Source organism: Pongo abelii, chromosome 1, assembly GCF_028885655.2.
Source record: "Pongo abelii isolate AG06213 chromosome 1, NHGRI_mPonAbe1-v2.0_pri, whole genome shotgun sequence".
NCBI lineage: Eukaryota > Metazoa > Chordata > Mammalia > Primates > Hominidae > Pongo > Pongo abelii.
In genome coordinates, this window is record NC_071985.2 from 96,230,604 (window position 1) to 96,257,340 (window position 26,737).

General features: G+C 52.2%; 1 protein-coding gene and 1 non-coding gene across 5 annotated transcripts; both read right to left on the reverse strand.

Annotated features, from left to right (window-relative positions):
* Positions 1-846: 846 nt before the first annotated feature.
* Positions 847-26,693, reverse strand: ATP8B2 (ATPase phospholipid transporting 8B2). 4 transcript variants are annotated; one of them, XM_024234857.2, is made up of 28 exons: positions 26,515-26,693; positions 24,042-24,109; positions 21,758-21,816; positions 21,284-21,397; positions 21,066-21,164; positions 20,707-20,768; positions 20,534-20,606; positions 20,187-20,257; positions 19,508-19,587; positions 17,929-18,087; positions 17,603-17,691; positions 14,650-14,846; positions 11,141-11,349; positions 9,640-9,683; positions 9,202-9,367; positions 8,862-9,050; positions 8,595-8,710; positions 8,108-8,272; positions 7,911-8,022; positions 7,665-7,770; positions 7,378-7,522; positions 7,007-7,190; positions 6,616-6,839; positions 6,274-6,357; positions 5,697-5,942; positions 5,415-5,553; positions 3,578-3,708; positions 847-3,316 (listed from the first exon to the last, which is right to left on the reverse strand). In XM_024234857.2, the coding sequence occupies exons 2-28, from the start codon at positions 24,070-24,072 to the stop codon at positions 3,038-3,040; spliced, it is 3,573 nt and encodes a 1,190-aa protein (XP_024090625.1). In that variant the 5' UTR covers positions 24,073-24,109; positions 26,515-26,693; the 3' UTR covers positions 847-3,037. The 4 variants fall into 4 exon arrangements, with proteins under 4 accessions (XP_024090625.1, XP_054408596.1, XP_054408600.1 ...); XM_054552621.2 differs by lacking the exon at positions 26,515-26,693 and adding an exon at positions 26,119-26,295; XM_054552625.1 differs by lacking the exon at positions 26,515-26,693 and adding an exon at positions 24,354-24,371.
* LOC112131241 (U7 small nuclear RNA) lies at positions 13,390-13,449 on the reverse strand. The gene has a single exon (XR_002913353.1). It is a non-coding gene; the product is annotated as a U7 small nuclear RNA (small nuclear RNA).
* Positions 26,694-26,737: the final 44 nt, after the last annotated feature.

A 26,737-nucleotide genomic window follows, 5' to 3' on the forward strand; every position in this document is an offset into this window, starting at 1 on the left:
AGGTAAACAGATCTTATCTTCACATCTTCCCCCCATACACCCTCTGCTCCCCCACCCTTTTTTTTTTTTTTTTGAAATACAGGTGGGGTCTCCCCATGTTGCCCAGGCTGGTCTTGAACTCCTGGGCTGGGCTCAAGTGATCCTCCTGCCTCAGCCTCCCAAAGTGCTGGGATTACAGGCTTTGAGCCACCACACCCAGTCTACATTTTTGAGAAGTAAGGATTGTTCCATAACAGAAGACTGGCTGGGTCAGGGGGAAATCAGCCTGCGGGTGGGGCTGGATCATGCTGATATTGGCCATCAGCGGAGGAAGCTATACTTCTTTCCCCTTGGGCCTGCACTAACCCTGGCCCTGGCCCTGACTCCTAGGACCCCATCCTCATCCGCCCTCCCTTCCCTGGAGGAAAGCTCCCTTTAATATGACTTTAGCTTCCTTGATACTCACTTGAGAAGCCAGGAAGATGTGAGGCATGCGGAAAAGCACAGAGTTAAAAAACAAAACCTTACAATATTTACCAAGTACTTTCCCTACACACACATCCATTTGGTGTGTGTCAGGGATGAGAGGTTGGCCTGCGTTTGGAGAAGGTAAACAGTTCAAGGTCCTAGGCACCCAGCCAAAGTCCATATGATATGCCGCTCAGTACCACCCACTGCCCCATCTTCATCTGAAACTCAGATCCCAGGAGGTCTGCAAATGGATGAGGTGCTATCCCCCACCAGTGAGATTCCAATTTGTCCAAGATACCCCAGATCTACCCACTCAATTACATTTAAGAGACAGTTTCTGTCTTTACTTTCATCACCAGTCTTGGTTAAACATCAGAAAAGAGACAAATTACACACTTCTCAGAAATTGAAATTTTATAAAAAGGCATTTTCCTCTTATATCCATAAAATGATATAATTTTTGCAAGTATAGAAATGTGTCATAAATTATAATGTTCCTTAATTACAGGTCAATGCAACTTGGTACTTTCTTCCCTCCCTAAAAAACGAGAGAGAACCAAAAAATAATATATATATAACTGTATATATATATTTATATAATATAGACAAACAAAATATGAAAAAAATCATTTCCTCTTTGGTATAAAAATCAGACTCTCACCTTGAGAGACACACAGACAGACATGATACTGGGTTTGTAAACTGTGTGGCCAAAAGGGATTTCCCTGCCAAGACTTCCCCTCTCCCATTCCCTGCCCGCCTGCCCCCACCTCACTGCAGCCCATCCAGTTCCTTTGGGGCTCCCACATGGAACATTTAAAATCCCCCTACCCACTCCCAGCTCCACACCATTCCTGAAGTATCCCCCGACCCACTACCAAAGAAGAGGAAAGGATTCTTCTCAAGGCTGATTAGGTAGCGAATAACTTGGGAAATGCCTTATTTAGGGAATAGCTTCATAGGTGTGGATGAAGTAAACGACAGGCTGTGGCCAAACTCTGAAAGTGTCCCATCCAGACCAAGCCAGGCACTGGCCTGGGCCTGGTTTTGCCCTTCTCCTCCTCTACTACCCGGAACAAGGACTCCACCACCTCTTGCCAGAGGCTGGGCCTGAGGGGCGGGGCTCCTTACTTACTGAAGAAGGGAGCAGAGAGGCCGATTCCCGTTCCAGCCTCATCTCAGGTGCACAGCTTCCCCCTGCAGCCCCACCACAGGGCCCTGGGGTGTAGGTGCAAGAAAGCACCAGATGGGGAGGCAAAGGGAGGTCAAAAGGGAGTCCGCCAATAAACTTGGGTTTAAATTTAAAATTAAAGAAAACTACCCGTCCCCGAGCTGGGTGTCGTGGTTCACGCCTGTAATCTCAGCACTTTGGGAGGCTGAGGTGGGCAGATCACAAGGTCAGGAGTTCGAGACTAGCCTGGCCAACATGGTGAAACCACATCTCTACTAAAAAATACAAAAATTAACCAAGCGTGGTGATGCGTGCCTGTAATCCCAGCTACTCAGGAGGCTGAGGCAGGAGAATCGCTTGAACCCAGGAGGCAGAGGTTGCAGTGAGCTGAGATCGTGCCATTGCACTCTTGCCTAGGTGACAAGAGTGAGACTCCATCTCAAAAAAAAAAAAAAAAAAGAAAAAGAAAAAAGAAAAGAAAACTACCTCTCCCCACTGACCAAATTTCAGACCCAGCTTTAGCTCACTAAGGATTTGGGGGCCACTTTACTAGGCTCCAGCCCAAGGCCAGCAGGACTAAGGAATCCAGGAATTGATATGTGTGTGTGTTGGGGGCAGAGGGCAGCACTTTACTCTCAAGGTGAGGAAGCAGACAGGACCAAACCCTCCTTTACACTCTCCCACTATCCTCTGCTCATGGGTACCTCCCTCCCTGGTCAGCTCCTCTGTCCTACAGAGCACTGGTCACTGCAGGGAGAGCCGACATGGATCCTCCCAAACCACCCCACAGCCGGCCAGGCTGCGGCATCCCAGTGTGTGCCAGCCTCCTTTTCCCAGGAGAGTTAAGACACCAACCACAACATAAAAGTCACATAAAAGCCTCCTCCACTTGCCAAATAAAAAAAGACAAAACCAAACTGGACACAACACAAATCAAGGAGAGACATACACGATGTGAGGGGCCGATGCCCCCACAGGTCTCTGGCTTCCCGGCATGGTACATTCTTATGTAATTCAGGAACAGAGGCACTAGGGCCCCTATGGGGAGTAGGAGTAAAAAAATAAGGAGATTATAGTCTCCCTGTGGGTCCCAGGCAGGGCAGGGGCAGGCAGACGCAATCTCTCACAGTTTTTTCTTGTTTTTGGTTCCACTTCTGGTCCCCAAGTGGGGCTGGCTCCCCATGCCTCAGCCTCTGCTCTGCCCTTGGGCCTGCTCCCTCTAGCTCCCCAGCTGGTGGAAGGGCCTACAGCTGGGAACAGATGTCCCAGCCATGTGTGGTGGGACCAGCAGGACAGAGTCTACCGGGGGGATGGGAGGCAAGGAATGAGGACCAGCAGTTCCGAGACGCTGTTCCCTCAGTGACTGGCCAGCCCTGGGTGCTCTGGTCACTGGCACAGGGCATCCATCCTCGGCCTTCAGCCCTTGAGGGGCTTGTCGGCACCACCACTGGGGCTACTGGCACTGTCACTCTTCTTCCTGCGCAGGCTCTCAATCCAGCTGGAGCTGGAGCGGGTGGTGAAGCTGGAGAGCGCGAGAGAGCTCAGCCGCATGTTCTTGCCAGACATGATGAGCTCCCCGAAGCCCTCCTGATGGGAGAAGGCATAGCCGGAGCGCCGGGAGCCCGTGCGGCCAACCCGCCGCATGCAGCGGTGCTGGGCCTTCTGCTTCTTCCTCACGAGCTGCGTGTAGCGGACCTGCAGAGGGGCACAGGGAAGAGCCTTCTGTCAGTATGGAGGTGTCAGACATCGCCAAGGAGAAGGGACCCACAGCACCTGGGACCAGGCTGACGCAGAGGCCTCCGTGGCCAGCTGCACAGGGTGGCTGTCCCCAGGAAGAACAGATAAGCACCAACACACTGAACAGCCACACGGCCTCACAGAGCCCCCCAGTGTTCACACAAGGCCTTTCCAGCCACCCCATCTCTGCCTCCCACAGCAGGTAGCCCGGCTTCTCACCGTGTCGGAGAGATCCGGCTTCAGGTTGAGCCTGAGGAATCGAAAGGCAACCACGGGCATGATGCAGACGACCGTGGTGAGCACAATGGTCAGCCACACCGTGGGCTGGGCCAAGGTGTTCTGGGCATTCCCTGGGGATGGAGAGGAGTCAGTGGCCTTGGGAGTCACGAGGCAGACATTCCCCGTTCCTATTTCTGGCAGCTCCACTTCCCCACTCTCAAAGCCTAAGTCACCTCTGGCTTCCCGTTCTCCAGGCTCACCCTCCAAATGTAGATCTCCAAATTTAGCTCCAAACTCCCCCAAAGCTCCAGACCTGCTGCTTCCATTGCCAGACTTGACATCTCTGTTGAACATCTACCAGGCATCTTGAATTTCCCATGGCCCAAACTCAACTATTGTTTCCTTTCCCCAAATCTGATCCTGGTCTTTCTCAACTCAGGAAATGCCACAACCCACTCAGTTGCTCCAACTAAAAACCCTGCAATGGATCTTGATTCATTTCTTTACAAATTTTTCTTAATTTCTTTTTTTGTTGTTGTTGTTTTTTATCTTGATTCATTTCTCTCTCTTCTTTGGACCCCACATTCAATCTGTTGGTTGTTGGTTCCATTTTCTTTTTTTTTTTTTTTTTTTTTTTTTGAGACAGGAGTTTTGCTCTTGCCCAGGCTGGAGTGCAATGGCACGACCTCGGCTCACCACAACCTCCACCTCCCAGGTTCAAGCAATTCTCCTGCCTCAGCCTTCCCAAGTAGCTGGGATTACAGGCATGCACCACCAAGTCCGGCTAATTTTGTATTTTTAGTAGAGATGGGGTTTCTCCATGTGGGTCAGACTGGTCTCGAACTCCCGACCTCAGGTGATCCGCCTACCTCGGCCTCCCAAAGTGCTGGGATTACAGGCGTGAGCCACCGCGCCCGGCCTGTTGGTTCCATTTTCAAAACATCTCTGGAATCCCACGGCCTTTTACTCTATTCCAAGCCCTCATTAGGCTCACCTGGTGACTGCTCTCACCTCCTAACTAGTCTCCCATTTCCACCCTTGCCCCCTACACTTTATTATCCACAAAACTGTAAGAGCAGCCCTTTAAAAACATAAGTAAGCTTATGGTATTTCTCTGCTCAAAGCCCTCCAATTGCTTCCTCTAACATTTAGATTAAAATTCAAAAACTCAAAGTTCTTCCTCTGACCCATAAGAGCTTAAATAATCCTGACTGATTCCACACTCCCACCCTCCAACTCATTTCCTCCACTCCTCCCCAGCTCCACGTGCAGAAGACCTCCTCCCAGGCCCGGGCTGAAGGCCTTTATATTGCTGTTTCCTCTTCCTGGATTGACAGTTCCCAGAGAGCCACATGGCAGGCTCCTTTTCCCTTTATTCAGATTTCTCTGTGCCGGCTGGGCGCAGTGGCTCACACCTGTAATCCCAGCACTTTGGGAGGCCGAGGTGAGTGGATCACCTGAGGTCAGGAGTTCAAGACCAGCCTGGCCAACACGGTGAAACCCTATCTCTACTAAAAATACAAAAATTAGCCAGGCTTGGTGGCGTGTGCCTGCAATCCCAGCTACTCAGGAGGCTGAGGCATGAGAATCGCTTGAACCCGGGAGGCAGAGGCTGCAGTGAGTCGAAGGCTGCAGTGAGCTGAGATCGCACCACTGCACTCCAGCCTGGGTGAGACTCCTTCTCCAAAATAAATAAATAAATAAATAAATAAAATAAATAAAATAAAGAGAATACTTGGCACATAAGAAATGCTGAATGTGCAGATTGGCTGACGATCCTGTTAGTCCCAGAACAGCTGTGATTCCTCACTGATTCAAGGAGGCCACGGGGACTTACCCACAAACCGGAACTGGTTGGGAAACATGTCAAAGAGCCCATTGCTGTGCATGGCAAAGAGGATGGCAAAGTAAACAGCAAGGCTGCCCCAGATGAAGAAGTGGTTGATGGCCGTCCAGTAGCCTGTGTCCAGCCCAATCTGCAGAAAGTAGGCATAGTCAGGCAGGCGCACCCCCTAAAAGCTCCTTCCCCCAGAAACAGAACTGTGGTGCCCAGGGCAGCCCCAGGGACAGAAGGCTCACTCCTTCCAGAGAAGAGGGGAGTTCCTGGATTGCCTCATACCTGCATGCTAACCACAATGACCAAGGATGTGGCCACAGTGACTGCAAAGGACTGGTAGTCAGCCAGCTGAGTGCCATCATCCCGGGTGGCATCGGCAAACACCCCGTAGGGAATGAAGAACATGAGCACGGAGGTGTAGATGCCCTGGGCGATGCAGATGAAGAACTCCCGCTTGTTGAAGAGAAGGTTCAGCTGGCCCGGCTCATACAGCTTAGGGTACTCCATGCTCCGCTGCTCGGGGACATCCTGTGTGGGAGGACCATGTAGCATAGGGGGCCTCAGAGGTTGCCTGGATGACCAAGGGCAGACTATGTCCCTGCCTCCTCCTTTCCAAAGTCTTTGGCAGCTAGAACCAACCTCAAGCCAGCTACCCCCAGACTAACTTAGTTCAGCAACCCAAGAGAGCTCTAGATCAGCTGCATTCAGGAGGGAGAACCAGCCACACCTTCCCCAGCTGAAAGAACTGCCTTCCCAGTGGCCACAGGCAATGGGCACAAGTGTCACACACCACGTCTATGTGACTCCTTCAAGCAGTGACCTTCCCCGCATCCCATCTGATCATCAAACTCCCCCATACCTGATCAAAGACCCCCATAGCCAGGACTGGCAGGGAGGTGTACACGATGTTATACAGGGTGATGAAATACTGGTCATAGACGGTCTGGAAGAGAACAGGGAGCAAGGGAGCATGCAACCTTTCTTTGCTACACATCAGGCACAGGAAGACAGCTGATGTCACATACAGAGAACCCTAAGAAATTTTCTCAGCCTCCTTCTCTCTTCCTTTAATAAGCATTTTTTAAGAGTATGTACCAGAAAATAGCTAGGCCCTGGGGGACTGAGTGATAAACAAGACAGATAGAACCTCTGCCCTCAGGTTTACAGATTCGCACTACAGTGGACTGGGAACATTTATTACCTGGGCTGAGAAGCCGCAGAAGAAGCCAAACCAGAAGTGGACCATGGTGAAAGCAAAGTTTTTGTAGAAGAAATAGCAAAGAAACTTGCACATTCGCAGGTAGGACCAGCGCCCATGCACCAGCAGGAGGCGCTGCAGGAACTTGAACTGGGAGAAGGAGTAATCGGAGGCCAAGACAGCCTGGATCCCTTCCTGCCCACTGATCCCCACGCCAATGTGAGCCGCTGCAGAGACAAGAGATGACAAGAGGGTGAAGATGGCCACCGGCCACACACTTTAGAGCCTACCAAGTTACAACCCCCTTCCCGTCATTCTTCTGCAGTCCAGAGACCTCAGTGGGCCCCTCCCCAGCCTCAAGCCCAGCCTACACACCTGCACAGCCCACACTCACTTTTGATCATGCTGACATCATTGGCTCCATCTCCAATGGCAAGCGTCACAGCCTTCTTGTACTTCTTGACCAGTTCTACCACCTGTGCCTTCTGCAAGGGGGTCACCCGGCAGCAGATGACAGCTTTGCAGGCACACGCTGTCTCCAGAAACTCCAGCTCCATGTCTGCCTCCAGTGCGTGGGCCTGGAGCACAGAGAAACCTGAGAGAGCCAGTCTTTCCAGGAGACACCTGGGAGTCTCAGCTCCTCCCAGTCCCCTTTGAGACCAGAGTCTTCTCTGAAATCAGGGGAAATTAGAACAAGATATAAAAGCCCTGGACAGAAGTGCTCACTGGAAAGATACTGCCCAAGCTAAGGATAGCGATGCCTACCAGGCTGTGACCATTGATGACCAGGGCATACTCCCCAGCAACAGCCTCCAGGACAGAAGTTAGCTTGGAAGAAGAAAGCTTCTCCTGGTAGGTGAAGCCATTGCCTACGGAGCGGGATGAGTCCATCATCTTCTCCCGGGCTTTCCTGTCGAGGTGGAAATGATACGGTTGTGGTCTTCCAGAACAGCAGTGGGGAGCAGGGATTCAAGCCTAAACAGGGTCCAGAAACCTCCGCCTGAGCCCTGGGCACAATGCACAGCACCGCCTCCCCTGGGCTTCTTGTTTACCTGAGCTCCTCCCGCACCTCCAGGACAGTATGGCCAGTGACTATGAAAACCTCGGTCATGTCATCCGTCAGCATCTTGCAGGAATAGCCGATGTTCACAGCCGTCTCTACCAAGAGAGAACGCAGGAGCTACGGACAGGCACCCAACAAGGTCAGCACACTCGCCTGCCTGATGTCCTCGGCTCCATGCAAGGGTCCAACAGGGCTACTGTCAGTTGCAACTGCCTCTGCCCTGCTGGGCTCTCACCTTGCTTGTCTCCAGTTAGCACCCAAATCTTGATGTTGGCCAGTGTCAGGAGGGCAATGGTCTCTGGAACCCCTTGCTGAAGCTTGTCCTCAATGGCTGTTGCACCCAGCAGCTGAAAATACCACAAGGATTCCTGGCACAAGAATCGCAGGCATGAGCCCTCCATGCCCACCCTTGGCCCGTCCCACAGCCCGTACCATCATGTTGTTCTCAACCTCCTCGTAGATGCTAGCCAGCCTGTCCTCCCGGCAGTCCTGAGCCAGGCTGGCCTGGAGGCGTCGCTCAGCCCACTCCTCGTAGTACTCTTCATCCAGATCCTTATAGGCCAGCACCAGGGTCCTCAGCCCTTCCCCTGCGTACTCCTGGAGGCAGAGTGGAAAGGCACACCTGGATAAGTCTGGAGAGCTAATGGACAGCGTGAGGGCGACAATGAATAATCCTGCACTGTAGGCTGGGCATGTGCCACATTCCACAGTTAGGGGCTGTCACCACACACACAAAAAGAGGTAACTATGGGAGCTGGCTGATGTGTTAACTTGTCTGACTGTAGTAATCACTTCACTATATATACACGTCAAAACATCACGTTGTAGACCTTAAATTTACACAATAAAACAAACAAGTCGCCTCCCCCACACTAAGAGTAGAACCCCCCAGGCTGGCCCCTCCTCTCCTCACACCCACATTAAGGTGGTCCATGGTGGTGTTGAGCAGCTCTTGAGTGGAGTGGTGCAGTCTGTCGAGTAGGATAGTGTCAGCCCCTTTGCAGTAGAGTCGGATCTTCCCCTCTGGATTCCGCACTATGAATGGGGCAGGTGAAGAAAGTGCCAGAAAAATTCAGACAGGCAAAGACCCCCAACCTAAACACATCAAGAGTCACCCAGCACACTTCACCCACTCTAGGCCTGAATGCTGCCCTCAAACGCCCCAGCACCCCAGGCCTGGCCTCACCTATGACCGACATCCGCTTGCGGATGTTGTTGAAGTCCAGGATGGCCAGCAGCTGGTAGGTGATGGCTGTGCCCATCTCATGGACGGTGATCGTTTTGGGGGTGCGAGAACGGAAAACAAAACCAAAGTTCCTGGCTGCGGTGACCAGGGCCCCCTCATCTGGGGACTGAGCTTTGTAGTACAGCTCTCCTGGGTGGGGAGGAAGAATACACGTGATTTAAGTGGCCTCTCTCAGCCACGTGCCCCACCCAGGAAGCCCCAGCCCAGCCGCATTGCAGAGCAGAGCAGAGCCCAAGGGCAGAGTCAGGTCAGGAGAGTGCGAGCTGGCTCCTCGGCCCACCTTCGTTCTTTTCTTCTGACATGACAGTATGACACAGGGAAAGGAGGCGGAAGAACTCATGCGTGTGGGGGTCCCCGATCTTGACAGCCTCCAGCAGGCTGGGGTCCCAAAATAAGAACTTCTTGTCAGCCAGAGGATTGAAGGAGAAGTCGACAGGTTCGGGCCTCTGAAACACATAAGAAGGCTCTTAGGAAAGGTTCGAGTGCCAGGCTGCATCCCGGGGAAGGGTTCATCCCTGCCCTCCCAACTCTCAGTAGGCTCCTGTCCACGGTGCACCTCAAAATTTCCACTTCCGTCATCACCAGTTCTGCCTTAAAACACCCATTTCTCCAGCTTCCATTTCCTATCCAGATAACACATCACTCCTGACTACACTAACTGTTACTGGCCAGGCACCCTGTGTCACTGGCACATAGAATTAGGGAGACTGAATCTTACCTCTCCCAATTCAGCTTTGTGTCCCAGGACATCAAACACATCACCTACATACAGCCAGGGCAGAAAAAGAAGCAATGTCAGAGCCAGAGAGCTCCAGAGCATGGAAAAACACCTCCAATGCAGAATCCCCGCAGGCACTGAGCCCCTCAACCCTAATCGCTGAGCAGCTGTCACAGTGTGAGTCACTCAGTCACATTGCTGACTCGTGGGATAGGAGGCAGCAGGCACCCTAGATCCCAGAACCCCAAGGCCTGGCCATGAAAGAGCCCCGGCACCCACTGTTCACCATCCCTGTCTCCACCTTAGGCGGCACCCCCCTCAGGGCAGCTCCAATTCCACACCTCCCAGGCCTCCTTGCACCCATCAGACCTGAGCAGCAGACAAGGCTCAGACACTGACCGAAAGGCATCAGTCAGTACAGAAAGCAGTTACAAGAGGGGTCCACACTCTGCATAAAAGTCAGCCCCACATGCTGCCCCAGGCCATCCCAGCAGCACAGCCACGGGCCACACCGGGAAGTCCAACCACAGCCACATTCTACAGACTCACAAGGACCCTGAGCAGCAACAGGGGAGAGTCTAGCAGGGTTCCGCCTGGCCAGGATGCCCAGAGGCCAGTGTCTCAGTTCAAACAGCCAAGGAGCTCCCCTAATTCCTGGAGCTGAGACCAGGGTCAGGGCATCAGGAGAGGACAAGGGGAGGACTCTCAGAATCTAATTTTTTTTTTTTTTTGATAGAATTTCACTCTTGTCGCCCAGGCTGGAGTACAATGGTGCAAACTCGGCTCACTATAACCTCCACCTCCTGGGTTCAAGCAATTCTCCTGTCTCAGCCCCCCGAGTAGCTGGGATTACAGGCGCCGGCCACCACACCCAGCTAATTTTTGTATTTTCAGTAGAGACGGGGTTTCACCATGTTGGCCAGGCTGGTCTCAAACACTTGACCTCAGGTGGTCCACCTGCCTCAGCCTCCCAAAGTGCTGAGATTACAGGCGTGAGCCACTGTGCCCAGGCAGGATCTGCTTCTTGACATGGGACACAGAATGGACCTCTTCTTTGTGTGTGGATTTTTCTCGAGAGACAGGGCCTCATTCTGTCGCCCAGGCTGGAGTGCAGTGGAAGATCATGGCTCACTGCAGCCTTGACCTCCCAGGCTCAAGTGATCCTCCCATCTCAGCCTCCTGAGTCACTGGCCAGCTGAGACCAGAGGCACATGCCACCACACCTGGCTAATTTTTAAATTTTTTGTAGGGATGTGGTCTCACTATGTTGCCCAGGCTGGTCTTGCACTCCTGAGCTCAAGCAATCCTCCCACCTCAGCCTCCCAAAGTGCTATGACTATAGGCATGAGCCACCGTGCCTGGCCAGGATGGACCCTTTCTAGGCCCCTCAGACCCAACTAGGAAGGAAGAAAAAACCAATGTTAAGGAAACTGTGGGGCCCCAGTTCCACTGTCCTTCCAGGTGAGGTGCAAGCCCCCAGTCCCCAGTGGTGCCACCATACCATAGCTGTGGCCATTGATGGAGCACTTGTTGAAAACCATGATGTTCTGGGTGAGGGTGCCCGTCTTGTCAGAGAAGATGTACTCCACCTGGCCCAGCTCCTCGTTTAGGGTGGTGGTGCGGGCTTCTGCAGGCGTCCGCTTCTTCATGCAGAACATCTTCTTATCCCAGTTGATGAAGTAGCTGTGGCCCAGACGGATGACCTCCACACTGCACAGGGGACAAGAGGTGAGGCTTGGGTTGGGAAGGGGAGGAGTTGCCCCACCCACATGGGCCTTCGCTGCAGGCCCTCCGCCTGGGGAGAGACGAGAACGGAGAAGACACCTGGGCACAGAAACCTAGGTGGGAAAGGGCAAGGAGAGCCTGAAGGTGGAGCCGGCCGCACACAGCCAGCAGAGGAACGCCCCGACCCGACCCTCCTGACGCTCTCCAGACAAGAAGGTGCAAAGGGCCTGGGTGGGCAGGACAGACAGCAAAGGAGGAAATGGGGCTGTAGACAAGGCACTCGGCCAGTTCTTACCTCAGGACTAATAATACAGAAACCATGCAGAGAAAAACAAGAGAAAGTGCCAGAGGGAGGGGAGAGAAAAGAGAGAGAGAAATAATGAGGGTGCTGTGCATGCCACAGCAACACAGATGCCACCTCAAAGAGGGGCGGCCCCGGGGAGGGGAAATGGAGAAGGCTTGAAGCCCACTCGTCACTGTCCCAGCACAGGCGGGGTGCGCTCCTTCCACCCTGGGCTTGGGGCGCTACATCCCTGATTCTGAACGCAGGGCAGGGCTGAGGTGCTGACTCCAGAGGGAGAGGGCCCTGGGCATCTGCAGAACACCACCACTTCACAATGGCACAGCGCTTTGTGGTGGTTGTTGTTTGCTCGTTTGTTTTTTGAGCTAGTGTCTCTGTCACCCAAGCTGGAGTGCAGTAGTGTAATCATAGCTCACTATAGTCTCAAACTCCTGGGCTCAAGCAATCCTCCCACCTCAGCCTCCCTAGTAGCTGGTGCACGCCACCACACCTGGCTAATTTTCATTTTTTGTAGAGATGGGATCTCGCTGTGTTGCCCACACTGGTCTTGAATTCCTGAACTCAAGAGATCCTCCCGCCTCCACCGCCCAAAGTGCTGGGATTACAGGCGACAGCCACCGTGCCCGGCCACTATAGTGCCTTTAACATCTCCAGGTCTGTTCGTATCCTCTTCTTTGCTAATCATATGCACTGTTAGCATTTCCAGAAAGGGCCATGTTTAGGTCCAGTGCAGCCAAGCAATGGGGCCATATCCGAAGCCCTGCTTCCCACCTGACTAAGGCTCCTATCAGGATACCATTACCAGGCAAATGGGAATGTCTTCACATTCCAAAGGGCCTTTTCCTCACACAGCTCTTCAACTCCCTCTCAGCCTCCCCCCAAACATACACACTGTGACCTGATGAGACTCAGAAAGAAAACTGCTTTAGCTGCTCCCAAGGGCTTCAAGTGAACTGAGATACAAAACACAGATAGGAAAGCCCATAGGTGGGAAAACAAAATTAGGTTGTAAGCACAAAGGCATTTAAATAGTAATGCAGAAGGGAGTGGCAACAGTCACGATGAGCAGGCTACCACCCAGTAACTGTAGTCATTTAAGTTTAAAATGTATCTTCTAAGCCAATATCTTATATCAAGACATTCTATTAAAACGTGAGACAAGTATTCCTGTTCCTGTTTCACATGGGAAAACTAAGATCAAGTGAGGCCCTGAATGACCATGGATTTTCCTGAGGTCACATGGCCAGTGAGGAGGCAGGACTAAACCCAGAACCTTCCGACTCTCCTCGTCACACCCTGGAAAAGCCTAAACTGTATTCCCTCAGCACAGAAATGCTGTATCTTCTATTTATTATCACCAGCAGTAAGATTGGGGGCTGGGAGAGAGTTGAGGGCTATTTGGGGAATCTGTATGAACAAAAGGTGGGAGATAGGACAAGTTTTCAGCACCTCCATAAAACATTTCCTTAAAAATCTCACAGGTTCCCTTATCTCAAGTGCAAGGCACTAAGCAAGAAAGTTCCTTTCCCCTGGCTATTCTTCCCGCCTCCTCTTCCTCCTCCTCCCCTTCATTCTCACTGGCCTGTCCCTGCTAACATTCTCTTTACCTCAAACATCCTACATGTTGCCTTGATCCTGTTCATGCTGTACACTACTGCCAGTCAATACTTCCTAAAGCATTCTTTAGATTTTTTTTAGAATGCATTTTTTTCTTTTTGTGGCAGAGGGGTTCCGGTGAAAACCGGAAAACCTGCTAGACAAATTCTAAAAGAGCTGTAACACTTAGAATGCATTTTTAGAATACAGAATACATTCTTTTGACTTTCTTCAAAAACTTTTTTATTTGTTTGTTTTGTTTTGTTTTTTGAGACAGAGTTTTGCTCTTGTTGCCCAGGCTAGAGTGCAGTGGCGTGATCTTGGCTCACTGCTACCTCCACCTTCTGGTTTCAAGCGATTCTCCTTACCTCAGCCTCCCGAGTAGCTGGGATTACAGGCACCCGCCACCACACCTGGCTAATTTTTGTATTTTTAGTAGAGACGGGGTTTCAACATGTTGGCCAGGCTGGTCTCGAATTCCTGACCTCGTGATCCACCCACCTTTGCCTCCCAAAGTGCTGGGATTACAGGTGTGAGCCACCATGCCCAGTCTCTTCAATAACTTTTAATGGTTAGTAAGTACAAAGTCCACAGGCAAACATTCAAAAGCCTCCACAATCAGGAGCAAGCTATGTTTCCAGCTCTTGCTCTTGGCCCAAGACCCTGGCCAACTATTTCCATAGGCCATTCCCAGGCTCCCATCTCCACACCTTTGCTTCCAGCCCTCTCATCCTCCTCGCCATTGTGGCTCCACCTTCACCCAGCCCAGTCACCACTCAAAGCCCAGAGCAAATGCCATCTCTCCCTCCCTGCCTACCTGCTTAGGCAGCAACACTCTCCCAGTCCCCGGGCACCCTGTGCCTCCCACATGGTATCTCAGTCTGACACTGTCCAGATCTCACCTCCTCGACCCATCCATCTGCTGCTGCTAAAGGCAGAGGCCACCTTATACATCTCTGTATTCCCATGCTTCACACAGAAGACTCTAGGTCGAATTCTACAGCACTGGTTCCTATTTTGTTTTATAATGTGTTTAGATTTTCCTTCCTTTACTAGACGTAAGCTCCTAGAAGGAAGGAGATCCATTCCTAATTCTTCTTTTATTTGTGATGGCACCTAGCACAATTCTTTGTACACAGTAGGCATGTAATAAATAGGTGCTGAATAAATCAATATATTTTTTTTCTCTAATACAGTCCCAAGTACCAGGAAACTGTGGTAAAAAGTTTGCTCTGCCCACAAAGATAAACAGATAACATCAAATGTTTACAGTACAGGAAGAAGAGGACTTCAAGTTACTTCTCAAGGACTTCATCTTCATAGAAAAGAAAAGTTCTATGGGACCACCTGACTCCCTGGAGAGACCCCAGGTAAGAGAAGGCACATACCTGACATACAGTGAAATGGGCACAACGGTGTTGAGGATGATGATGTAGGACCAGAAGGAGAGGAAGCCAGAGAAGAAGGCACTGTCCACTGCCTCATCCCACGGCAGGTAGACCTGGAAGCGCGTCCCCACCTCGTGCTCCCAGATGGCATTGCCAATGGCCAGGATCACCCCCATACAAACCAGGAATCCAAAAATCTGGGGAGGAATGAGAAGCACAGGCGAGGCTGACATGTAGGAAGCCCTCAAAACCAAGTGCATCTGTGATGTATTCATCCCTTGAGCCCTCAAAAGCTCAGATGCTCTAGTGCAAGCTTGTCCAACCCGTGGTCTCTGGGCCACATGTGGCCCAACACAGATTCATAAACTTTCTTAAAACACTATGAGATTTTGGTAACAGCTGAATGTTAAATGAAAAATAATTTTAAAAAAAACAGCTATTATGGGCTGGGCGCAGTGGCTCACGCCTGTAATCCCAGCATTTTGGGAGGTTGAGGCAGATGGATCACCTGAGGTCAGGAGTTTGAGACCAGCCTGGCCAACATGGTGAAACCCCATCTCTACTAAAAACATTAAAAAATTAGCCAGGCCTGGTGGCACTTGCCTGTAGTCTCAGCTACTCAAGAGTCCAAGGCATGAGAATTGCTTGAACCTAGGAGGTGGATGTTGCAGTGAGCCAAGATCGTGCCACTGCATCCCAGCCTGGGCAACAGAGCGAGAACCTGTCTCAAAAAAAAAAAAAAAAAAAAAAAGGCCAGGTGCAGTGACTCACACCTATAATCCTAGCACTTTGGGAGGCCAAGGCAGGCAGATCATGAGGTCAGGAGTTCGAGACCAGTCTGGCCAACATGGTGAAACCCCCCGTCTCTCATCTCTACTAAAAATACAAAAAAATTAGCTGGGTGTGGTGGTGGGCACCTGTAATCCCAGCTACTAGGGAGGCTGAGGCAGGAGAATCACGTGAACCCGAGAGGCGAAGGTTACAGTGAGCCGAGATCATGCCATTGCACTACACTCCAGCCTAGTGACAGAGTGAGACTCCGTCTCAAAAAAGAAAAAAAAAATTTTGAGGTTTTTTTTGCAATTTTTTTTTTCTAAGCTCATCAGCTATTGTTAATGTTAGTGTATTTTATGTGTGGCCCAAGACAATTCTTCTTCCAATGTGGCCCAAGGATGCCAAAATATTGGACACCACTATTCTAGTGGAAAAAGCTCAGAACTGGTGACAGGTTCTAGTCTGTCACCAATTATCATGTGGCCTTCTGTCTGACCATTATTTCATCTATATGATGAAGAAACTGAAATAGTTGATTAGCTCTCAATCTGGCACCTTGAAACCTTCCAGAGTCCTCCAAGTTGGTAAGAGTGGGGATGAGCTACTTTTAACATACCAGAAAACTTACTGTAAATAATCTATTCACCTGGGCTAGGCCTCCACAAGCCAACAAAAATGCCAAGCCACGGTAATGTTCACTATCTCACATAGATAGCCCTTTTTTTTTTTTTTTGAGACGGAGTCTTGCTCTGTCGCCCAGGCTGGAATGCAGTGGCGTGATCTCAGCTCACTGCAAGCTCCACCTCCTGGGTTCACGCCATTCTCCTGCCTCAGCCTCCTGAGTAGCTGGGACTACAGGTGCCCGCCACCACGCCCGGCTATTTTTTTGTATTTTTAGTAGAGATAGGGTTTCACCATGTTGGCCAGGATGGTCTTGATCTCTTAACCTCGTGATCCACCCACCTCGGCCTCCCAAAGTGCTGGGATTACAGGCGTGAGCCACTGCACCTGGCCGAGATTGCCTTTTTTTTTTAAACTTGGGAAACAAACTGTATCTTCATAAACGTAGATTTCTTTTTTGAAACAGGGTCTTGCTTTGTTGCCCAGGCTGGAGTGCAGTGGCATGATCCTAGCTCAATGCAGCCTCAGTCTCCCAGGCCAAGCAATCCCCCTGCCTCAGCCTCCAGAGTAACTGGGACCACAGGTGCATGCCACCAAACCTGGCTAATTTTTCAATTTTTTGTAAAGACAGGGTCTCACTATGGTGTCCAGGCTGTTTTCGAACTCCTAGGCTCAAATGATCCTCCCACCTTGGCCTCCCAAAGTGCTGGGATTACAGGTGTGAGCCACCACTCCTGGTCTAGATTTCTTGATTAGTCAAAAATCTTATAAATTTTGGAGTCTCTGGAGAGACTGGTAAAAAACCAGACCATTGTCCAATTTCCTACATCTATTTCCAAAGCTGCCTCCACTGTTTAGGCTTTGAAACAAAATGAGAGATTGGTGCCCAATGACCACCAGGGGGCGACTGGAGCCCTGATGTGATAGACAACCTCGCCCACCAGGCTGGGTTTCCGCACACCCTTTAAAGCCAGCGGGGAAACAAGCTCACCAGAGGCTAGCCCCAGCCTTCACAAGCTGGCATGTGGGGGGCAGACAGCAGACAGTCGGGGCACAGAAAGGGGAGGAGAGCCCAACAAGGAGTTCAGATTTCTAGCTAAACAAGAGAAGGATTCAGGAATTGCCAAAACCTAAAACAGAAACTTTTCCTTTGGGGATCCTTCGTTCTTAGAAGCTGGGGGGAAAAGACCCTGCCAACCTCTTCCAAATGGAAATTTTTCTTTTAATTCCCTCTCCATCCCCATGAAGGCCTCCTTGTCCCTGGCAAAAGCAAACAGAAGGTCACATGCTTCACAAAGTCATCATCGTAACTGGAATCAGAGAAGGGATGATTTGTTTTAGCTTTAAGTTGTTAATTCATGAATGTTCCTAAAGTTTTTTTAAATAACATCTTCCAACTAAAAGGGGCCTAAAATAAACACTGCCTTTGTGTAACTGACCTGCTAGCGGCTTTAAAGCCAAACCTGAAGCCTACTGACCAAAGAAGAGAGAGGAAAGGAAAAGGAGCACCCAGGGAGAAGAGAGGGCAGGGGCAGGGAGCCAGATGTGGGCACCTCACCCAGAGCACCAGGGTATTCATTAGGCGATCGATACTCGTTCTTTTGAACTTTGTTCTGCCGCTGTTTTGCATCAGCTTAGTGTCGGGACCTGGAAAAGAATGGGAAGGGCTGGGAAAGCCAAATAACACATCTGCCTCTGGGCTTCTGCCCTGATCCCCAGACAGCAGGACACCAGGGTGGAATAGAGATACTGGCTGGATAAGAGGCCTGTATACACAGCTGGAGGTTTTTTACCTTAGGTATTCTCCCACCTCATCCCATACTCCTGAGGGAGGGCTGGCTGAGTCACTCTTACCCTTCTTTCTTTGGATGCTAGGAGGCTCACCTGCAAAGATGACCAGCCCGAAGCACCACTCGGTGTTTCGCAGCACACAGCCCCGCAGCAGCATGTTCTGGTTGCTCAGAGGGAACTTGTTTTCCTTCCAGTAGAGGGTTCCGCTGAATTTGTCCAGTTTGTTGTTGGGAGGTTCACAGATCACTTCACCTGAACGGGAGACAAGAATTCCACTGCTCAAGGTCCAGTCTACAGCCTGACCACAAGACAATCAAAACAAAGAGAAAATGAGCTGAGGCAAGAGGATGCAAGGGCAAGGGCCCATCCATATGCTGCTGGGAGGAGTGTGAGCTGATGCAACTCTTCAGGAAAATAATGAAGCAGGCCGGGCATGGTAGCTCACGACTGTAATCCCAGCACTTTGGGAGGCTGAGGCGGGTGGATCACCTGAGGTCGGGAGTTTGAGACTAGCCTGGCCAACATGGCAAAACCCTGTCTCTACTAAAAATACAAAAATTAGCCGGGCGTGGTGGCGGGCACCTGTAATTCTAGCTAATCGGGAGGCTGAGGCATGAGGGTCACTTGAACCTGGGAGGTAGAGGTTGCAGTGAGCCGAGATCGTACCGCTACACTCCAACCTGGGCAAGAGTATTTACAAAAAAAAAAAAAAAGCAACAGCATGACCTAATATTTGTTTGTACAAACATATATGAAAAGTGTGGATGAGCACACACTGACTGTCAATTAATGTGGCTACCTCAGCAGGGTAGAAGAGGAAGGAAGAGCTATTTTCTTTCTTTTTTTTTTTTTTTGTTTGCTTTTTTTTGAGACAGAGTCTCACTGTGTTGCCCAGGCTGGACTGCAGTGGTGCGATCTCGGCTCACTTCAACCTCCACCTCCCAGGTTCAAGCAACTCTCATGCCTCAGCCTCTCAAGAAGCTGGGACCACAGATGCACGCCACGATGCCCGGCTAATTTTTGTATTTTTTTTTTCTTTTTGAGACGGAGTTTCGCTCGTCACCCAGGCTGGAGTGCAGTGGCACGATCTTAGCTCACTGCAACCTCTGCCTCCCTGAAACCTCTACCTCCCAGGTTCAAGCGATTCACCTGCCTCAGTTTCCTGAATAGCTGGGATTACAGGCACACAGCACCACGCCCAGCTAATAATTTTTCTATTTTTAATAGAGACAGGGTTTCACCATGTTGACAAGACTGGTCTCGAACTCCTGGCCTCAAGCAATCAGCCCACCTCGGCCTCCCAAAGTGCTGGGATTACAGGCGTGAGCCATGGTACCGACCTCTATTCACTTTTTCTTATACACTCTGTATGGTTTGCCTTATAAGGAACATATATTATTATTCTGAGCTAATAAGCTAAAAGAATAAGCTGAATTTCTCTCAACATGCATAGCAAGTGGGGAGCTATCAGCCACAAAGTTCCCTTGAAATAATTATCAACTCAAAACCAACAGGGAGCCACATGACATTAGGAACACTCCCCTCCCCAAAACAGTCCAGGGAGTTGCATAATAACAACAAAAAGCCCAAAGGAAAATGTATAATTTAACGCCCCCAAACAAAACCCAACCCCCTTCCTCTACCTTCAGGCTGCTCCTCCAAAATTACTCACCATCAAACTTGGCAAGCTTACTGATGTCTCCTAATTCTGAGGTGACTGGAATCGCCTGACGTACTTTCATGTTGGTCTCTCTGGAAGGACAGTGTCCCTGAGTCCCCGCTCCCTCCTCATCCTCTAAATGTTTTTTTTCACAGATGGGGTCTCGCTCTACTGCCCAGGCTGAAGTGCAGTTGCACAATCATAGCTCACTAAAGCCGAACTCCTGGGCTCAAACAATCCTCCTGCCTCAGCCTCCCAAGTGGCTGGGATTATAGGCGTTAAAACCACCATACCCAGCTAATTTTTAAACTTTTTAAATTTTTTGTTTGTTTGTTTGTTTGTTTTGTAGAGACAAGGTCTCACCATCTTGCCCAGGCTGGTCTTAAACTCCCGGCCTCAAGCAATCCTCCCACATTGGCCTCCCAAAGTGCTGGGATTTACAGGAGTGAGTCACCATGCACACCTTTCCCCATCCTCTAAATTCTACCTGGTGACACCTAAGCATGGTACATAACTGCTCAGCCCAGCAAATACTGGTTGAATAACACTTCACACATCCCATCCAAAGCCTTTCTTACCCCTAATTTTTCCAAATTCAGACAGAGCCCAGGCCTCAGAACCTCATTCAAAGACAATCTTTTTACCTCCAAAGAGACAGAAGGAGAGGGCTGACACTGAGCATGCCACTTACCCATCAAGTTCTGCTGTCTCTATGTAACACAGCCCATGGGGCTCACTGCTGGAAAGGAGGAGGAGATCCGCCTAGAGAGAAAAACTAATGAGAAATCTGAATATGCAAACCTCCACCCCCAGTGGGCTGTAATGATGGCTCCTTCCACTAAGCATTCCTGGTTTGCTTAGTTCCAGGTGCATAAATGGCTAGTCCCAGGCATATCAGCATGACACAGAAGCCCCTGGTGTGAGAAAGTTTCCTGCCATGGGTGTTTAAGAAGCAACAGTAAATCAGGAAAGAGTCATCCTTTTCTCACAAAGAAGAGGAAGAACCCTACAGGCCTAGAGGGGTACTCTGTCCCTTACCGCCACAAACTGGTTATTTTCTAGCTTGATAATATCACCAACACAGACATTCATCCACTGCTCCTGCTGGAGGCTGAGGCAACGAGAAGACAGTGAAGAGGCTGTCAGGAGCTAAAGAGGTTCCTAAGGGACCCCCTTCCTCCCCAGAGCTCTTGTCTCCAACAGGCACTCACATTCCATTGATCAGCACCTGAGACTGGCGGTTATTCACCTGGTTATCACTCTTGTGGCGGAACTGAAAAGAAGAAAACTGAAAGGTAAGACACCTTCCCCTGCCTTGAAGGAATTCATTGCTCAGTAGAACTCAGAGCATGCTGGTTAACGCCTCATACACACCCCATCACAAACCAATTCACTCCCTGATTCCCTCTCCCCACACTCAGCAAAAAGACATCATGGATCTGGCTGGACCAGGTAAGGGATATCAAGGTCATCAAGAAATTGTGCTGGATGAAGGTGGCCGTGAGTTGGGGGTGGGGCTGGGAGTAGGGGTGGGTGACTGGGACAAAATAGAGGAATGAAAACAACTCACATAGTCATCAGTGGCATCTTTAACAGCTGTGATGGTGAGGACAAGAACCAAAGGCACAATGGTGGTGAACCAGGACAGGGAAGAGATCTGTGGGATCAACTGAAAAAAAGAAAGAGAAGTATGCCTCTGAGGCCCCATCTGATGCCTTCATTCCCTTTCCTCTTCCTTGGCTTTATTCAGTTTGGGAAGCTGCAAAAAATCTACTATGGGTCACCTACCTGCAGAATGAGGAGGAACAGGAAGTAAGTGTTGGCAACTTCCTGGAACTGCTCAAAGAGGTTGACAGGCAGGAAGGTGAGAATATTGTACTTGGAGGTCTTGATGCAGTTACTCTATGGCAGTAAGAGAGAAGATAATGAGCAGCCTCCAGTCTCAACCCAGAACCAGACTGAGGCTGCCTCCCCCATCTTTATACTTCCCCAGACCTCTACCCCAAAAGCCAGCAAACACAGGTGTGGGAGGGGGAAAGAGGAGGAGAGAAGGGAGTCTCAAGGGGTTCAATGTATTCTGCTTCACTGACAGGTGAAGGCATGAAAAATTCAGCACGATAGCAGATGGAGAGTGGCTGAGGAGGTTGCCTCCCCTCCCCCAAGCACTCTTCCCAGGCAGCCCTCAGTCCCAACGGTAGGTTGCCCTTGCCCCTTTCCCCTGTCCAAACAGAGAGAGGGAACAGGTGGTCTAGAGTCACTTACCGCATACTGGAATTTCTCATTGTATTCTCGGTCATTAGCCCGCGCCCTCCTTTCTTCTTCTGCAACAAAATGATGCTGCAGTCAGGAGGAGCAAACTGAGGTCTGGACCAACACTTTGTTGGGGGGTTCCCTGTTTTTTTCCACAGAATATCATTTTAAGGAGTTAGCTCCACAACTGAGGGGGTCATCAGATTCTTCTCTCCAGTCCACCTCTCACCAGCAGCCTGACCACACAGCTCTCCAGGTTACATTCACAGGACAGGACATGTTCTCTTTTCCTCACCACCAACCTTCAAGGTCTTCCACTGGAAGCACCCAGTTTGTCTCTCCCACCCCCACTCCAGAGGAATCTGAGCCACTGACAGTCCTGGGATTCCCCAGCCCCTTTTGCTGCTATTATTAATGCATACATCATCATATTCAAGGAGAAGCGCTGAAAACGCAAAGCTTCCTTCCCCTGGGGACCACTGCAGATCTAGTTGCGGTACTGCTCTCTCCCTTATTTGGAGGGTGGGGTAGGTGGCAAGAAGGAGGCTCACTGTGCCCTGGAGCTGCTCTGCGGCAGCATCCCAGCCCCACGTGCAGTCCCCCCTACAGGAGCCTCTGCTTGTCACATGTCACCAGCAACTGCTTCTGACTGGCCCACAATGACATCACCTTATTTCAAAGCTCATCTTCAAGTAGAAAAAGGTGTGGGGGGGGGGGGGCGTTTCAGGGATATGGGTCATGCAGACTGAGATAGAGGAGGGAGGAATGAAATGTAATTGTAACAGTTGCTCTCTAACTGGACCTTCCTTGTACCATCTGCACATATTTAGCTTTAAAGGGCTCATTTTGTCACTCAGTTAGTGACACCTATCTAGCTAAACCTATCCGAAACCTCTGCAGGTCTGGGACTGCAGGCACCAAATTCATGTCCCAGAACAAGGAGCTGTCCTATAATAGATTCCCCAGCCCATCTCCCCGGGGGTCACCATGACCTCATGCTGCAAAAAGGGGTAACTTGGTTAGGCAGCAAACCTAAAGCCTTAAGCCTGTCCAGGAGCCAAAGACAGCATTCCAGAACCCTTTCTACACACCCCAGGACCCCTGCAGAGCAGACTGCAGTAACAAAACCCCAGGCCACAGTGCCCCCTGCCTACCAAGCCACTTCATTCCCATAAACTTCCCTAGAGGGGCTCCCTTGGGCCGAGTCCCCTGCGCAATCACCAAAGACCATGCAAAGGAAGAAGGTAGGGACTGGATCCTTCGGAGACAGGATCTCTGGGTCTGGAAAGAGGATCAGGGGAGGTAGGGGGAGGCTGGGGACAAGTGAATGTAGGGATTGGAGGGGGGAAATAATGGGTGCGGGAGAGCTGCCAGGCGCTGCCTCCTGTTACCTGTCCCCCAAGAGGGCTTCTTTCGGCTCCAAGAGGGAGGCGCCTGGGCCCGGGCCCACTTCTCGGGCATCTCCTTGGGGACCGTCATGATCCCGGTTTGAGTGGGGGAGGGCAGACCGTCTATATGTCCTTGGCCTTAGCGGCATCGACGGGGCGGCCCCCCGGGGAGGTGCAGGAGCCGCGGCCGCTCAGAGGGGAGCCCCGGCCGTCGGGCGCGCGCCCCACCCGCAGCCCAGGCCATCCTCCCAGCCGCCGGCGCTCGGGGACACCGCGAGCTCAGCTGCGCCGCCGCCGCCGCCGCCCCCCATTCCCCCCGGCGGATGCCAGCGTGCGCTGAGTGGCCCCGGACACGCCGAGCACGCCCAGGGCTCCGCCCCCGCCCGCTCCCTGACTGCAGGAGCAGCAGCCTCCCAGCGCGCCGCGTAGGCGAAAGCTCGCGCGCGAGCCCCGCCTCCCCTCCCACCCCCGGGCCCGGCCAATGCGGGTGAGCGGACTGCCGGCGTTGTCGGGGGCAACGGCTTTCACGCACACACACCCCCTCCCGCGGAAAAACCAGGAGGACCGGTAGATGGAAAAACGAGGGGAGCAGGGAGGGGGTGAGAGGACCAAGCAGAGATAAGAACACAGCTCCCTAGGCCAGAGAGCAGGAGCTGCAGGTGCCCCAAGATAAGACTGCAGGTGTTTCGGGGCGTGGGGCTGGTGCTCAGCGCTGTCCTGGCAGATAACCCAGCTTCGGGATCAAGCGGAAGAATTCGGTTTCCTAGGCTCCCCCAAGCTGGATAGGGGCTGCTGTAAGCTACCCTCCCTCAGACCCATACCAGTTGTCCCTTTTCCTTTTGCTCCCTGAGCCATAACAACACCCACTCTTGATGGTTCCCGGGATCTCCCCTCCTTGCCTGTCTTACCTGGGGGGCGCTTTTTTGCACACAGTGCCATCTCACCCAGCAAGGTCCCAGCAATCCCATGGGAGACCCTGCAAGAAGTGACAGACGAATGAGGTCAGGAAGCTGAAGATAACCCTTCCCTCCCCTCATGAGACCTCTTTTGAAGACCCTCTTCTCCAGCTCTGACCCTGCCCCTCCGCCAGCCTCCTCCTCCCAGTCTCTCCTCTTACTGCCATGATGGGTCCCTGGGAAAGAGGGCACTTCCCCACCACCTCCCATCATGCCCCTGCCTTGGGTGACATGGGGGGGCTGAGACTTTACAGAAGCCCATGCCTGTAGGGAAAGCTCTCTTCTCAGAGGCCAGATATTGAAAAAAGGGGAACAGCTCTCAAGGTATCCATCCCAGGGACAATGGAAGCTCTCATGTGTTCTGGCGGCGATGAGTAGTACTTGTGCTTACTAGAAAGCAGTTTCCCCAGAGGGTGGGGTGGAGGGAACATAAGCCAGGAAACACCTGGCAGGGCATCAGGAAACAGGGTGGGCAGGCTCCACCCTTCTCGAAAGGCTTATAAGTTCCCTGCCATCCCCACCCCCCATTACTAGGGCTTCCATTATCACCTCCTCCAGGGGAGCTCACATTAGAGGCATGGCCCTCACTTTCTGCACAGACAGTCCCTAAACAGCTTCCCCTCAGCCTGGGTCAGCCACCCTTCTGGGCTGGCAGAGGGGTCTTCCCAACCCTGGTGGGGAGTTTGCCCCTCCTTCCCTCCCACCCCGAGCCTAGTCCAGTCAGTATGGCACAGGGTGCAGGCTCAGGGAGCACCAGTGAGACACCTGTCTGCTTCCGCCTTCCCACGTCCTTTCTTTCTCCTAAAAGGTTCAAGGCCTGGCCTTACAAGGCAGAGCCTCATCCTTACTCCCCAGCCTGGCCCAAAGGAAACTGCCAGTCAGTCACCTCCTCTTTCCTTGTCTGGGTGGAAGGCCTTTCACCTCCTCATCCTCTTTGGTTCCCTCTGCCTTTAGCCTACCAGGCACACCCCACCAACCTGTCAGCCCCAAGAGATACTAATTGCCTGTCTGGCCAACCTCTATAATTACAGACTCTGGCCACGACCCAGTCACCGACACCAGTTCTCCCTTCGCTAGCTCAGATCCCGCCCTTACGCCAAGTCAGGCAATCCTGAAAGCCAGAAGTCCTTTTCATCCCTGACCTTCTCCAACTATGGCAGTCCAGGGTGCCTGGCTCAGGAAGAAAAACCTCATCCATATTTTAGAGATGCCAAGCCCTCCTCCAGGGCCCCCAGCCAGGGTTTCCACCCAGTCTGAGTATGAGTCACGGGAGGGTGGGGAGCACAGGGAGAAGTTAAAGGATGCAAGAGTGGGCATCACAAGTTCTACAGGCAGCCCCGCCCTTGGGGAGGAAGGGATCAAGAAACACTATCAGCCTAAAGATCTGAGTTTGAGTCCCATGAAAGAGTTAATGTAGGAGCTGCACACACCATCAGGAGTCAGGAGTCTGGATATGGACCAGGAAAGTTGTTTTACCTCTGAGACCCTGGGGAGACTGGAAGCAGGCTTGGCCCCAGACCTCATCCCCTCTGAGGGGGCCATCATTCCAAGGGGAAGGGAGGAGAGACCTGGGAACAGGGATCCCCTCTCACTTTTCCTTCTTAGTCTCACACAGCCTGGGTTTTCTGAGCAGGTCAGGCCCATCAGCCACGTTGCCCTGCCCCGTCACCCAGCCCCAGCCCCCTCTCGGCCACATTTGGGATAAAAATAGCCAGCCCCGGCAAGCAGGCAATGCTCCAAGGAGGAAAACAGCTCCTCCTATAGGTCCGGTCCCTGCTCCCTTACAAGCAAGAGACCCAAAGGCTGGCCACTTCTTTCAGAGGAGGCTGGCAGGTCAGGGAAACAGGAGAAAATGGAACTCGAGACCTCCAGCTCACTGGCCACCAACACGAGCTCGAGCCACCTTCCCTCACCAAGGACAGAACTCAGGGCTCCCGGCACAGCTATCATCTCCCAGAGCTACTGCCCCTTCCTGACACCCTCAGTTTTCTTCAGGCATAGACCTCCACCTTACTGAGACAAAGCCTACCAGCCCAAACTCCCTTCTCCAGGCACCAAACCCTCGGGTCCCGGTTACTCCTCTCGCCCAACAACTCTCTGGGCGGGTCTCCTCTGGCCAAGGCTGCACGAGCTTCTCCTTGGCACTCGCGCCGCTCTCCTGCTCTCCACGCGCCCCTTCAGCACCCCATCCTCCCATCCTGCACACAGCCCCCCCGTTCTGCCCCGTCCCCGGGCACCCGACAGCCCCTCCTCTCCAGTCGGCCGCCATCCCCGCCCCGTCTGGCCGCAGCTCCCAAATCTCGGCCCCCGGTGCTCCCCAGTCTACACCCGCTCCCCGGCCCCTCCAGCCCCGCGGCTGCGGCCGCATCTCCCTCTGCCCTCCCGGCCCCGCGCTCCCGGGCGCCCCCGCCTCTCCTCGCCTCACCTCAGCGCTCAGCGCTCGGCGCCCGCCCCGGCGGCCCCGTACTGCCCATGCCGGGGGCTGGGGCGGGGGGCGCTCGGCTCGGCTCCCCGCGGGCTCCCGCCCCCCCCAGCTGCGGCCCCGCTCCCCCGGGGCCTCGGCCCGCTACTTTGTGTCAGTTTCGGCCACGGCAGGGCGGAAGTGACGGAGCCGGCGGCGGGGGCCGGGGGGCGGGAGGGGGTTTTGG